Source organism: Hipposideros armiger, unplaced genomic scaffold (assembly GCF_001890085.2).
Source record: "Hipposideros armiger isolate ML-2016 unplaced genomic scaffold, ASM189008v1 scaffold_162, whole genome shotgun sequence".
Lineage (NCBI taxonomy): Eukaryota > Metazoa > Chordata > Mammalia > Chiroptera > Hipposideridae > Hipposideros > Hipposideros armiger.
Window position 1 is genome coordinate 2236667 of NW_017731512.1, and position 13802 is coordinate 2250468.

The window sequence follows — 13802 nt, forward strand, 5'->3', positions numbered from 1 at the left end:
CTGGGAAGAGCGCAATGATGGTGCCAACTTGGGCCAGTGAAGCAACGTCCTCCACAACTAGACTGAAGAACAAAACCACAGCAACTTGTCTGTTCCCCTTCCCCCAATTCCCCAGCACTGTTCCCATCCCCCCAATTCCCCAATTGAAAAAAAAAAAAAGGTAAGTTCTCGAGTGTTGCTGGTAGCACAGGAGAAGCTTATTCATGTTTATGAAGGGAAACAGTGAGAGTGAGGTGCTGCAGATATGGGGAAGGAGAGGGGTGACAGGGACACCCAGGGCCTTGGGAACCCAGGGCAGAACAGACTTCCTTAAAGGCAAGGAGTTCCCATCCTGGAGTGGCAGAGGCTTCACCACCAAGTCCTGCCCGCGGTGGGATCTCTGGTAATGGGAGGTAGTATTGGAGCAATGCGCAGAGGGCTCAGGTGAGGAGCTTCAGAGATGTTCAGAATCATCTGTGACCTGGGATGTGTGTGGGTAATGTTCTCATGACTCATGTGAGGGTAAGTTGCACCCTGAGCTGTAGCAAGGGGAAGGTGTGAGTACCCCCTTGGGGCCACAGGGCTGGGCAAGGATTGGCAATCCAGGAAGGTAGTCACAGCAGTGCTGGCAAGGGGAAAGAAAGGGAAGAAACAGCAAGTAATGGAGAGATGAGTATCACTAACGATAAGAAAAAAAGCGTAATGGTGTAAAGTTGAAAGAATCGGTGTAGTTGTGACAGTGTATGGAAACGCTAGAACCCTCATGTCTATCCTGGAACATACTCTAGGATGGTCAACAAAAGTGTGATAGAAATGACGTGAACTATGTGAATTGGCAAAGAGAAATATATCATACTAATGTAACTTTGGAGTTTTACTTATTGGTTGGAACAAGAAAAAATTTTCCGTTCACCAGTTTTGTGATGCTGTGATTTCCAGGGCAGTGCATAAACCTATAGTTTGCACATAATGTATCTGATACATTTCTGTTTTGAAATGTAGTAAGAACCTCAATAATGTGGAATCAGGTAGGCTGAGGGTAAGTCTTATTGTAATTAATGAAAATGGAAAATTTTAAAAATAAACAATATTTACTGTACTAGATTTTTAAAGCATTTGAAACCAAGTTAATAAAAGTGGCCACTTCAAAGTCTGGGAGCCTGTTTTTATCAACGGTTAGGGTAGAATAATTGTTGTGAGTATATTTTCTTTTTAAATGACGGTGCTGAGAGGTACTGCTAATGTAGTTCCAAAAGTGTGTGGAAGCAGCTTACACTTTTAAAGTTGGTCAAGCAAGCATGTTCCACACACAGTTTTATTTTCACTGGTCTTTCTAAAAGGTGGCAGAATAAGCACATACCAGTTTGAACTCATTAGAACCATTTGGGAAGTCCCCTCACATTACCCTCCAGGGTACCCCGCCTTTAGTCTTTTTCCTCTGCTTAGGGATTTGTTGCTTTATATTCCAGAGTTCTAACATTCTGAGCCTCCATTAAAATAATTCCCCAGGAATTAATCATGGAGATGCAGTGTAAAATTGCTAGTGGAACAGAAGGAATGGGATTTTTTAGGGAAGAGGGGAAAAAAATCCCTTTTGGAGCAAAAGTCCTCCCCTGGTAAGGCAGAGCTGGGTATGTGCTAAAATGGTAATTCTGGGGCCAGCCAAGTGGCTGGCTCAGTTGGTTAAGAGCATGAGCTCTGAGAAACAGGGTTGCCGGTTCGATTCCTACATGGGCCAGTGAGCTGCGCCTGAACTGAGCTGCCGCTGAGCTGCCAACAGTTGGCAGGGTGGTTCAGCTGGTGAGAGCATGTGCTGCTAACAACAAGGTTGCCAGTTCTACTCCCGCATGGGATGGGGGGCTAAGCCCACCTGCAACTAAGATTGAACAGGGCACCTTGAGCTGAGCGGCTACGAGTTTCTCATGGGCGGCCAGATGGCGACTGGACTTGGAGCTGAGCTAGCTGCGCCCTCCACAACTAAGATTGAAGGACAACAACTTGGCTGTTCCCCTTCCCCAATTCCCCAACATTGTTCCCCTTCTCCAATTCCCCAATAAAATCTTTAAAAAACAAAAATGGTAATTCTGAGTAGCCAAGGGCTGCAGCATTTGGGTGCCTGCCTGGTCCCCACTTCTTAATGTTTGTTTAGCAAACCCTTTTATTACAGTTAACACAAATCTCACATGCATAGGTATCTTAGTTTTGATACATCAAACTAAAAAAAAATCAAATTAATGTCAAATTATTTTTCTTATAACCCCCTCAAAAACATTTACGAACCTCTCCCCAAATTACCAATGATTTCTTCAGCAACATTGCAAAAAAATATTTTTTTATATTTTAGCTCAAAATTTGTATACAGGCAGTTTGGTTGACTGCCACCAGTCAGTTCAGAACCAACCAGTTAGTTTCAGATAAAAAACAGTCACATTAGCTGTTTATAGACATCTTTTTAATGTTTTACTTTAAAACAAATAATCCCGGTAAAAGAGAGCAAAGGAAATTACATTTTAATGGTAGCTTGAAATGGATATGGTATTCCTGATTTATTTGTTTTCAGGAAACAGACAATTGCATTGTCATACATGACTTTCAGAACTGCTCACTTAAATGCACATAATTATATTAAATTAAGTTTCTCTTATAAAAACACAACCAAGTCATTTTAAGGCAAAAAATATCAGCTTCTGGGGAGATAAGGTAATATTTATGATATTTTCGTAAGTGATCCATTAATTCAGTTGCTCAGGTTTCATCATTCCTTATAGTTTTGCTTTGCACACGGGCATGAGATACTAGTCACTTTGTGCCTGATTTCCTCCTTTCTATTAGATGTGTTTTATCTGCAAATTAAGAACTTTCAGAATTGCTGAGTCAATGGGAGGTGAGAAAGGCACCTTAGAACAGGAGATAAAGACTTTAAAACTCAATAAAGTTGTCTTTAAACAAACCTGCTATGTACAGATATTAATTTAGTTGAACACAATGCAAACATTTAGGTCACACATAGCAACATTTTTTAGTTAACCTCATATCAGGGATGTTTGCAATTAAATATCAGCTTGATCAACCCTGCATGTTGAAGAAGGCAGACAACTTCAACTGAGAAAGCATGTGGCTGGCTGCTGAGTGCTCAGCTAAACTGTGCTTCAAGACGCCATTTGGGATTGACCAATGGGACTTTGCTAAGTGTAAATGGGAGACCCCGCAACTCCACAGAAAGTAGTAACACAACAGACAGAACCTTGCAGTTTTCACACAATACAACTATCTTTTAACATCCAGGGATTTTTGTGCCAGAATAAGATAGACGCAAAATGGTCATGGCTTCAATGCCTAAAAGTTTTTCACAACACGGTTTATCACCTTTTTCTATGATTAAGACCTCAGTGATGTTTATAGGTTTTGTTTCTGAATTTCTGTCTTCAGCAATGCTGGATGAACTGTACTGTGTTTGAGGCCTAAAGAGGCCTCTGGAGGGGTCCCCAATACATTCAGAATTCCTGCTGCCAGTGGGGTTCGACCCAGGACAGAATATGTCCAAGAATCAGTGCTCCCTGAAAGTTGCTACCTCCTTCCTCTTCCTCTGAGTGCCTGGCAGGTGTCTGGCTTTATGTCAGTGGAGGTGCGTGCGTATGTGTGTGTGTGTGTGTGTGTGTGTGTGTGTGTGTGTGCGCGCGCGCAATCCCTGCTGGAGGGTGTATCAGAATTTCAGGTTGAGTGGAGACATGGGTAGATTAAAAATTGCATTTAATAATTTACTAAGAGTCTGCGTTTCCAAAATGAAAATACTTGCTTTAAAAGCGTGATAAAATCTTTTTAAGAGGAGTGGAAAATTTAGACTCTATTTTCTGCATGTCTCTAGCAGCCAAGAAGATTCTGAACAATACACCCCAGGGGAGGGTGCTAGCATTCAGGGGTGGGTGAGAAGAGGGAGCTTTCAAAATTTCAGTGTCTATCAAAAGGGACAAGGATTTAAAAAAGTCGAGAAGCACATTTTAGGTAGAGTGGAGAAGTGGTTTACTTGGGGATGGAAGTTGGTTAAGGCCTGGTGAAGTTCAGAAGCAAAATAGTGGCAGGGAATTGGTAAATAGTTAACGGAGCAGAAAAATAAGGAAAGACTCAGGGATGGAGAAGGCCAGTTGTGGGAGGGAGCTGGGAAGGACTGGTGGATTTCAGGGCCTCCTCCTGTCTTTGGGTGCCTAGTTGATATCCTTGCTCATTCTCTGGGTGGCTGGAGAAGTTTTTCCAGAGGCAGCACTATCTGTCAAGGTGTAGGGGGTGGGGGAGCTTTTTAAAAGTCCTTCTGTGGCTGGAGTTGAACTGAACTGAAGTGCCGTCTCACTTCTCCCTGCCTTTTGAAGGCCATCACCTTGGCTGAAGTTCTACCTGTCTGAGACTGCTAGCCTGGTTTCTAATGAGCAGTCAGCATTCATTGCTTGTTTTCAGGTCAGAAATTTTTCATTGTGTTTCTCTTGGGCTTTTTGCTGTCAGTGTATATGATGATGTGTTTTGATTTGCAGACCCTGCCAGTGTTACCTGGCTTCCAACTGTAAATGTTTCTGCCAGGAAGCCGAAACAATAATTTCAGATTTGGGGCAACATTCTTGGGGGAGAATAGAAAATGTTCACTATGGTATAAAAGGTAAAGGAGGTTTCGTTTGAGCCTTTCATATGCAAAATGTACTACATAATAGCAAAAAACATTCAGGGCATATTAAAAAATAAATACCTTGCAAAATTCTGTTTATATATATATATAAGAATAAGACGTTTAGGTAGTTGAATTCCTTAGCAGTATTCATTTTCTAAAAAAAATTGAGTTCTTTGATTTTGGTCTCTCTCCCTCTCATCCCCCTTTGAGGGGAAGTCATTTTCTTGAACGTCACTTACTTCCCGGTGTTGCGTCTGGGTTCTTCTCAAGCCTTTCCCATCTCAGCCTCACTCACATGCCTCATTCCCTGGGATCCTGCCTGTGTATCAGCTCAGGGGGGATAGCTCCGTATGCTTCCCCATTCTGTGGGCAGTACTGGCGAGCCTGGGGTGGCGCCATTGCAGAGAGAGCAGCCCAGTCACACTGGCCATGCTATTGATCAGTATTTCACTTGCTTGTATGGAAGTTGACCATTTATAAAGTTGATTCAGCCACTAGGGAATATGTTTCCATGAAGTCAAATGTGTCAAATAGTCAGTCTAAATGCCCCCGGGCCCTGAATTTCATGATTTGCACATTTTCTAATTGAAGAACATTCTCGTCATAAAGAACAACATGAAAATGATGTGCAAAATTGCTTGCCACAGCGTTAAATCACCAAAAGCACACACATTGACATTCAAATTACATTAATTAATAATAACATGACTGAATAGGAATGGGTTGGCAAATATATCTTGAAATAAGCAGCCATTTCTATCATTCCTGAATTCTGCTTTACTCAATACCTTGTTAGCAGCCATTGATGACAGCCATTGTGTTGAAATATACATTATGGCCTAATTTTGAAAATGTATTTTGTCTTTAATCGCAAAGCAGAAATGGCTGAAATTTGAAGGTGTTTACTCCCAGAATTTCAAAATACAGAGTCAAATCTTCTAAATGACTTAATTTGCATACACCCCACAGCATTAGCAGTGTTTGGTTTCTCAGGGTTTTTAACTCAAGGTACAGTTACTAAATGAGCGGGGTTACTGCTGATGTACCTTGGAATTTCAGCCATCCGGAAACATGCATTTTCATGCAATTAAAAGATAATGGGCTTATAAACTGCCTTTCATGTTCTTCCTGATTTCTTGCAAATTCAACTTGAGAAGGGCTTTCAAAATAGTTCATGCAATGGTATGTATGGCTAAAGGAACTGCTACGCCTAGAAAGAAAATGAGAAACTTATTTCAGTTTGACATGAGGCAAGCTGAGGGCATCTGGACTTTCTCCGGCCTTACAAATGCTCTGAGATGACTGTGATTTTCCAGTCCTTAGAGAGTCTGACGCAAAAGCAGTTTCCCTGGCAGGCTGCGGCATGGCATCAAAAGTGTCTGTTTCGGTCTCTTCCAGGCCCACCTCTTCATCAGTTATAAACAATTTGGATTCCCTCCATTTGGGGTAAAAATCTTGGCTGCCTCTGGAGCCACTTGACTCACTCCCTGAAAGCTGTATATTCAGTTCCTCTGTGGACCTGATTAGGTTTTGTACAGACAAAGACTTGCCCAAGTCCTTGGGCACCATGGGATGGACAGACAACAGAGCTTCTCCTCCCATGTCAAAGCTTTTCCTCAGAGAACGGTCCTTGGTCAGATTTGACGGTGCAACCTGAACATTTTCCTTGGAGGCAACAAGGCAGGTGGTGACATCAGAAATGCTTTCCTGTAAGCCTGTGGGGTTTGGGTGCAGGGTCTCTGGTCTGGGCAGATGCTTGATGGCTGGGAGAGGAGGCGGGATCTGTAAAGTTGTGGGGGCTGCTGGCTTAGGTGCCGCATTTATTTGGTTTGCAATGTTGTTGGTGGCCGCCACTGCGGAGCCATCACTTTGACTCATTGGCACCTGTGTTGCTTGACTGTGCATAGTAGGGCTAAGCGCGTAGAAAGTCTGAGTGCTGAACTCATTTGGCGTCAGAATGAACTGCAGGCCTCGGGAGATGTTGGCACTAGCTGATCTGGTTAAGCAGCCACTGTTCTGTGCGGAACTGGACAGGTCTTTGCTATCCACGGGGCTTTGATAGTCAGATGTCTGTTCACATTCAAAAGGTGGGATCTGGAAGGAGGCCAAAGTGAGGGCTGAGGCGGAGCCTTTGCGGAGGACCTGTTGATATATGTCTAGTAGGCAGTCCAGCTTGGATTCAATGGACTGTACCTAAAAATGGGGAAAATGGTTACATATGAGTATAACCTGTTTTTAAGAATGGGGTTCATGTCTAGAATTAAAAAACAAAGTCAAGTTGTGCCCATATAGTTAAATATTGAGTGTAAAGTATAATGCAGTCCTGACACATAGTACCAGTTTAGAATGTGATGTCTGGTGAGACCAAGGGAGGACTTAGAAGGGGGAATGCTTCGGTCTTTACATAATCTCCATGGGTACTTCTCTCTCCCGTTTCTTTAAAAGGGACGATTGATGTTCTCAAAAAACATAGAAGCACTATACAAACACAACGTCAAGACTCCCAGCCCAATCAGGTTGCCTTTCCTAAGCCTCTTCTCTGAAAACATTCTGGAACTCTACTGCATTGTAGTAAGGAACTTATTCTATAATAAAATCAAGACCTAAAATCAACCTAGGTGATTCTGAATTTAAAAATAAAGGCACAGAATGCTACAGAATGAATACCTAGAATATTTATGATTAAATTGGGGGAGCAATTTGATTTCTGGAAAATTGTCTTTGTATGAGGTTCAGCCTCAGGGTTAACAAACATTCAGTATATCATAACAGCAATAATGTGTGTGTGTGTTTTTTTTTAAAGAGTGCCCTAAAAGAGAGACAATGAAAATAACCAAAACAAATAAAAAATACTTTTTTATCTTACTGTTGAAAATCTACAGTTGCTTCCTGTTTGATGAGATGATATTTTCTATTCCTTACATGGAAATCCAAATGTTTTAGAGTACACTGTCTAACACAAAGAAAATTTAATTGCATTCACTCTTTCTTGATTTTATTCCTTTTAAAATATACTAATCACTAAAATACATCCAATTGCCTATAATCAGTTTTGATTAAAAAATAAAAAAATCTGGCTAAAAAATAGTACCTGTTTTTCAACCTTGACCACCCGGCCGAGCATACTGAGGTCATCTGTAGTCTCATGTTCTGCTGTTATTTTCTCTCGGCTCTTCTTATCTGATGTGATTTGCCCTTTTCCAAGAATTTGATCAACACTATCAGAGAAACAGGAGATCTGATTATGAACGCTGAAGATGGAGGCTGCCCTAGGCCAGAATGAAGTGTTTTTAAAAGAAAAATTAAACACAATTATCTTCTTCTTCTTTTTTTAGCTGAGCCATCCTGCCACCTGTTGGCAGCTCAGCGGCAGCTCAGCCTAGGCCGGGAATCGAACCAGCAAACCTGCTGCTCAGAGCTCGCACTCTTGAGCGAGCTTTTAACCAACTGAGTCACTTGGCCGGACCCCACAATTATCTTTAATTTATGTATGATGAAATAAAAATGAACCTGCTTCAGTTGATGTGCTTATTTTCTTAACATAAGAATTACACATGCAATTAATTTTCTCTTTATTCTGGTCCACGATGAAATCACTTATGGGTGATCTTCTAGAGGCAAAATTGTTTTAAACTACAAAGCAATTTGTCTGTTTCCATCTCTGACCAAGTATTTCTTGAATTCAACTACTTAAAATATAAAAAAATCATAATTATGATTATTTCATGTTAATAGAATAGATTATTCCATGAACATTTATTGTACATCTGATAATGTGGGAGATGAGCAGATAAGAAAGCTACTGGAATTCTAATCAGAGAATGTACTCTACATGAGCTAGAAACTGAGGATTAGTTCTGCAAATTCCGTAGCAGCTCAATTTTATGAACACCTTGGGAGCCACAGATATTTCTATTAAAAGACTTAGAAGACCGTTAGTACCTAGGCAAAGATTGTAACATGACCGCAGGGTGAGTTGAAACAATTTCCAAGGAGACTTGATCAGCCTAAATGGGAATTACAGTACTTTCTTCTTTTTTATGTCTTTTACAACTGAATTATCAGGAGTACTGACTCAACTTTTCAGTTTACTTTGTCTGCATAGAAATAGAGGTGGTGCCTACCTTTTGTCATGACATCTAGCCTATTAAATTGAAAGCTCAAAAGGATAGGAGTTATTATTTTATTAACATCTGGATGTCCACAATGCCTGGCACACATTACAGGCTCAATAATTATCTGCTGAATGAATGAACAAATAGTGTTTTTTTTTTTTTTTCTGTAATTGATCAATAGGTGTTTTACTAAGGGCCTAGTATATGCCTCACCCTGGGATAAGTGTGCTGTGAGCATATAAACAAATGTTTCAGATTCAGTCCTTGTACTTTAAGAACTATTCAATCACAAATGCTGGTAATTTGTGCCTGATAGTGAACAAAGATTCCTTTGTGTGTGTGTGTGTGTGTGTGTGTGTGTGTGAGAGAGAGATAAAATGTGTACACCTTTCAAGGTTTTTTTGTTGAGGTTTTCCTGAAGTTTTATCCTTATTGAGATAAAGCTCGTGTATTTCTACACTACTCTTAACTAAGTTTCAAGCCACAATAAAAATGTATAGAAGTAATTTTTTTAAAAAAAGGAAACTCAAAACAAAATAATCAAGTAATCTGAATACTTTCTTCTATTCTCCTATCCAGAATTTCGAGGCCTCTGAAAGACAATGTGAATGGAAATAGTGGTTTTGAGACCTAAATTTGTCATAATTTTTTGCAAGTTTTCTTTTTCTCAGCCCAAAGCAGTGAAACAAGATTCTTAAAATACCGATGGCTTCAAGGTAATACACTCAAACACATAGTTGGAATAACATGTTGAACTCATTCCTGATATTCACTCAATGAAATGCTGACTGGGAAGACAGTGTATCTAGCATTGTATAGGACAGGACATGGAGGAAGCGAAGGGACCGTCTTAGTCAGGAGCAGGGAGAACAAACTTGCAACCAGGAAACAATACAAGAGCCAAGCAGTCATTTTCCAGTTTTGACCCTGGCACAGGGTACCAAGATTCTGAGTGCCTTAATGACGGTCTGTAGTAGACTCTAAATGCTCTAGGGGGTCAGAGAAGGGAAGGGTCTCTTTGTGGGCTGGATAGTCAGGTAAAGTTAACAAAGGAGAAAGACTAGGTTATCCCTAAAGGATGGTGAGGGTTTAGATAATAACAAAAAACAACAGCAGCAATAATTCAAATGACAGCAGAGCAACCATTAACATTTATCGAGCACTCAGTTAACTTGTGTTAACTCATTCAATCCTCATGACACCCTATGAGGCAAGCACTAACATTACGCCCCTTTGTACAGATGAGGAAACTGTGAGACTAGTTGGAGACTTTAAATGCTTGACTTACATCCTTAAATGAAATCTAGTTAAAAGCAAAATCCAGTTGTCCACTAAAAATGAATTAGAAATGTGGAATTTAAGAGTTTTCTCTACTACAGAGTACCTCCCAGATAGTTTTCTATGCCTTTCCTTTTCAACAGGTAACATTTCCCTTGCTTACCGTGTTTGAAGGCTTTTAATTCTACATAACATGTCCAGGTGACCAGCAGAATATTGTTCAATGACATCTTTGACATCATATGGGCGTAATGTTTCTTTAAACTTCCGTTTTGCAACATGAAATTTCATAATTCTGTAAGAGCAACATATTACATATTAATCTTCATAACTTTGTTAAAAGAAGTTATGAAAATAGCTTACTAGTAAATATAAGAAACTGGGGGGGGGAAGTCATGCATCAAATTATTTTAGGCTCCTATGGAAATGCAACATAAAAACCTGTGATTAATTACAGTGGACAAGGTTAGAATATCTCATGTGAGGCATACCTTGAAAGTAAAAAAAACACACTAAAAAAGAGAATAAATACTAAGTATTATATCTTTTTATTGTTCATTGAAACCCTGAATTAAAATCAAAGTCAAAGAACAATGTATCTTTCCATGTGACCCCCCAGAAGTCCAAGATATAACATCTAGTAATTGCATCCCTTATAAAATTTAAAAGTTGTTAAAATGGTCTTTTATGAAATGGTTCATTTTTGAGATGCAGATGTATCTGCAAAACTCTCTTATTCTCTCTAGAGAAATGTACATTTGTATAGAAATTTATGAAAATTTTGTTGCATAAATTATTTATGCAGAATACTGCTCAATTAGCTAGCCAAGTTCCTTTTGTTTGAACGAAGCTTGGATGTCTAAGCTTTTCATAACCAGAGATCTCTTATTACAATGCCTCCCCCATGTTTTATAACAATATTTTACCAATAAACTCCATAGAATAAATTCTATGATGCCATGAATAGCTAAGCTGCCTAAGATAACCAGTGACTGCAATAACTTGATATAATTCCTGAAGAAAGCAAAGAAGCATAACATTTTAATGAGTCTGTGCAGCCTATTGCAGGTAAACGTGGAGTCTTGGTGTTTTTCGACTATTAAATGGCTCATAGACTCCCATTATCACACTCATGGATCCCAGGCTGGGAATCCGTCAATGAGGCTCTATGAACCCAAATTTATTGTCCCTTGGTGGAACGTGGGAAGATTAGGAACAAATGTAGAGTTTAAGTAGAAAATACTCATTACCCATCCTAACTGAGAGCTGATTATAAGGAATCCAAATTGCTTTATTGGTTAAAAAGCCCCAGACTCTATCTTGTAATTGTATTATTAACTTTAAATTAATTGTATCCTAATTTATTCCTGAACCATTTATCCATAATATGTATTCTTTTAAAATTGGGGTGTAATTGACCTATAACATTATATTAGTTTCAGTTGTGCAATATAATGATTTGATATTTATATATATTATGACATTATTGCCATAAGAAGTCTAGTTAATACCTGTCCCCATACATAGTACCAATAAGAATATGGATATCCAAGGATATCTATAACATTCTTGCTCCCTTTCTCTCACATTTTCTCCACCAGTCTCTTCATTCAGGGTAGGTTTTTTTGTTTTTTTGTTTATCAGCATGTAGGTTTGATTGGGGCTCAGTCTCCTATACTGAAAAATTGAGAAAAATAGTGCAATATGCACCCTATGAAATTTTTGGCCCTGAGCGATCATTTAAAAATATCTGTTTCCCCACGCTAGATTGTCAGCCATGTGAAGGCAGGGATGAACTTCTTTTATTCAACTGTCAGTGCTTAATAAATGTTAGCTATTGTTACTCATTACTACTACGGCTGTGCTACTACTCCTGTTCTTCTCAGATTGTGTACTCAGAGCTTAGCACTGTTCCTGATGCACAGTGGAAAGATACATTTGTTGAAGAAGAGGAGGAAGGAAAGAAAGAGAAAAAGAAAAGATCCTCTAATCTGGGCAACATTAAGAATAAAACCGGGGCCAGCCGGGTGGCGCTGTTGGTTAAGAGAGCGAGCTCTGAGCAACAGGATCGCCAGTTCGATTCCCACATAGGCCAATGAGCTGCGCCTGAGTTGAGCTGCCGCTGAGCCGCCACTGAGCTGCCAATGGGTGGCTGGATGGCTCAGCTGGTGAGAGCACGTGCTCCTAACAACAGGACTGCCTGTTTGACTCCCACATGGGATGGTGGACTATGTCCACTGCAACTAGATTGAAAGCTGCGACTGGACTTGGTGCTGAGCTGCGCCCTCCACAACTAGATTGAAGGACAACCTGACTTGGAACTGATGGGTCCTGGAAAAACACAATGTTCCCTTTCCCCGATTCCCCAACACTGTTCCCTTCCCCAATTCCCCAATAAAATCTTAAAAAAAAAAGAATAAAACCAGAAGAAAAGCTAATAGCCTAGAAACATTTGCTTGTCTTCAAAGTAGCTAATGGTGTCTGGTGGACAGGGAAAAGGGAGACTCATCTTTATACATCCCTAAATGGATTTTTGGTTGTCATTGTTTGTGTTTTCAATGTCATTACCACTTGTTATGTGAAGTACTTGATATGTCTTATGTTCAACAGCACTTGATATTCTTATTTTCCTTTTATATTTAGAGAAACAGAGGTTCAAAGAACTTAAGTGACTTGTCCCCAAACTAGCAACCAGCATGAGGTAAAGCCTGGATCCCACCCAGATCTACCTGGTTCTCACTCCCACATCACCGCCTGGCTTCCCACGGCATCAGTTTTAGAGATGTTGAGGGGATCTTTGGCAGTTGCCCATGGTACTAGAAGCCACCCTACATGCAGAGGGACAAGCGTTAGCATATGTCAACGTGTTCACACTGGCTGTAGCTGGGGCACGTGTGGCTGGTGGCTTGTCTGCATGGACCTTTAAACTGAATCACTTGCTTTGCCGTAACTGGGACCTGCTCTTGTTCCTTGATAGAGAGTTGTGTGAGTTCAGTATGGTGACTTATTTCAAAGTTGCACTTGCTTTTCCCTTTTCCTTTTATAGGTTTTTTTTTTTTTTGGCTATTAGTTACAGGTGTACAAAACAATGTAATAGTTAGACATTTCAGTCCTCACAAAGTGATAACCCCCTCCCCCAATCTATTGCCCCTATGACATAGCATATATCTATTCCAATTCCATTGACTCTATTCAAATTCCATTGACTCTATTTCCTATACTATACTCCATATGCAATGACTATATATATATTAAATTATAGTTGACACACAATATTATTCAGCTTCAGTTTCAGGTGTACAGTGCAGTGGTCAAGCACAGGTATTTTAATAGAAAGAACAATCTGAAGGTATTTAATAGGCAGTGTTACCCTCTAGCCCTCACTCAGTCCTATTTTATGCAGACCATAAATAATTTCATTTTTATTTACATAATTTACAATATGAGCTAGCCAAATTAAAAGAAAATCCATGTTTTATAATTTTGATTAATATTTATAATTTTGATCAATATTAAACAGGAAACTGATCGTCTTTTATGTTATTTCAGTATGGCCATATGATAATAAGTATGCAAAGCAGAGTGGATATTAAAATTCTTAATCGGCTTATCATTTCTTTTTACACATCATGTCACTCCTCAGGTGGCACTGCTTTCCCTCCAGCACTTTACTTACAGATTGTTCTACTTTCATGTAAAACAGTGAAAGTTGGATGAATAAGTATCACTTCAATTATTTGGAAAAGAGTATGTGCAGTGATGGGCTGGGGCCGGCT

The 13802-nt window shown here is 39.8% G+C and overlaps 1 protein-coding gene across 1 annotated transcript in view; it reads right to left on the reverse strand.

Annotated features, from left to right (window-relative positions):
- Positions 1 to 2271: 2271 nt before the first annotated feature.
- Positions 2272 to 13802, reverse strand: part of KCNQ5 (potassium voltage-gated channel subfamily Q member 5) — a 191029-nt gene continuing 179498 nt past the window's right edge. Inside the window, exons 10-12 of the mRNA XM_019651534.1 lie at positions 10190 to 10321; positions 7725 to 7851; positions 2272 to 6826 (exon numbers count right to left, since the gene is read on the reverse strand). Coding sequence (XP_019507079.1) covers positions 5864 to 6826; positions 7725 to 7851; positions 10190 to 10321 — 1222 coding nt within the window. The 3' untranslated portion in view covers positions 2272 to 5863. The remainder of the gene's footprint in view (positions 6827 to 7724; positions 7852 to 10189; positions 10322 to 13802) is intronic.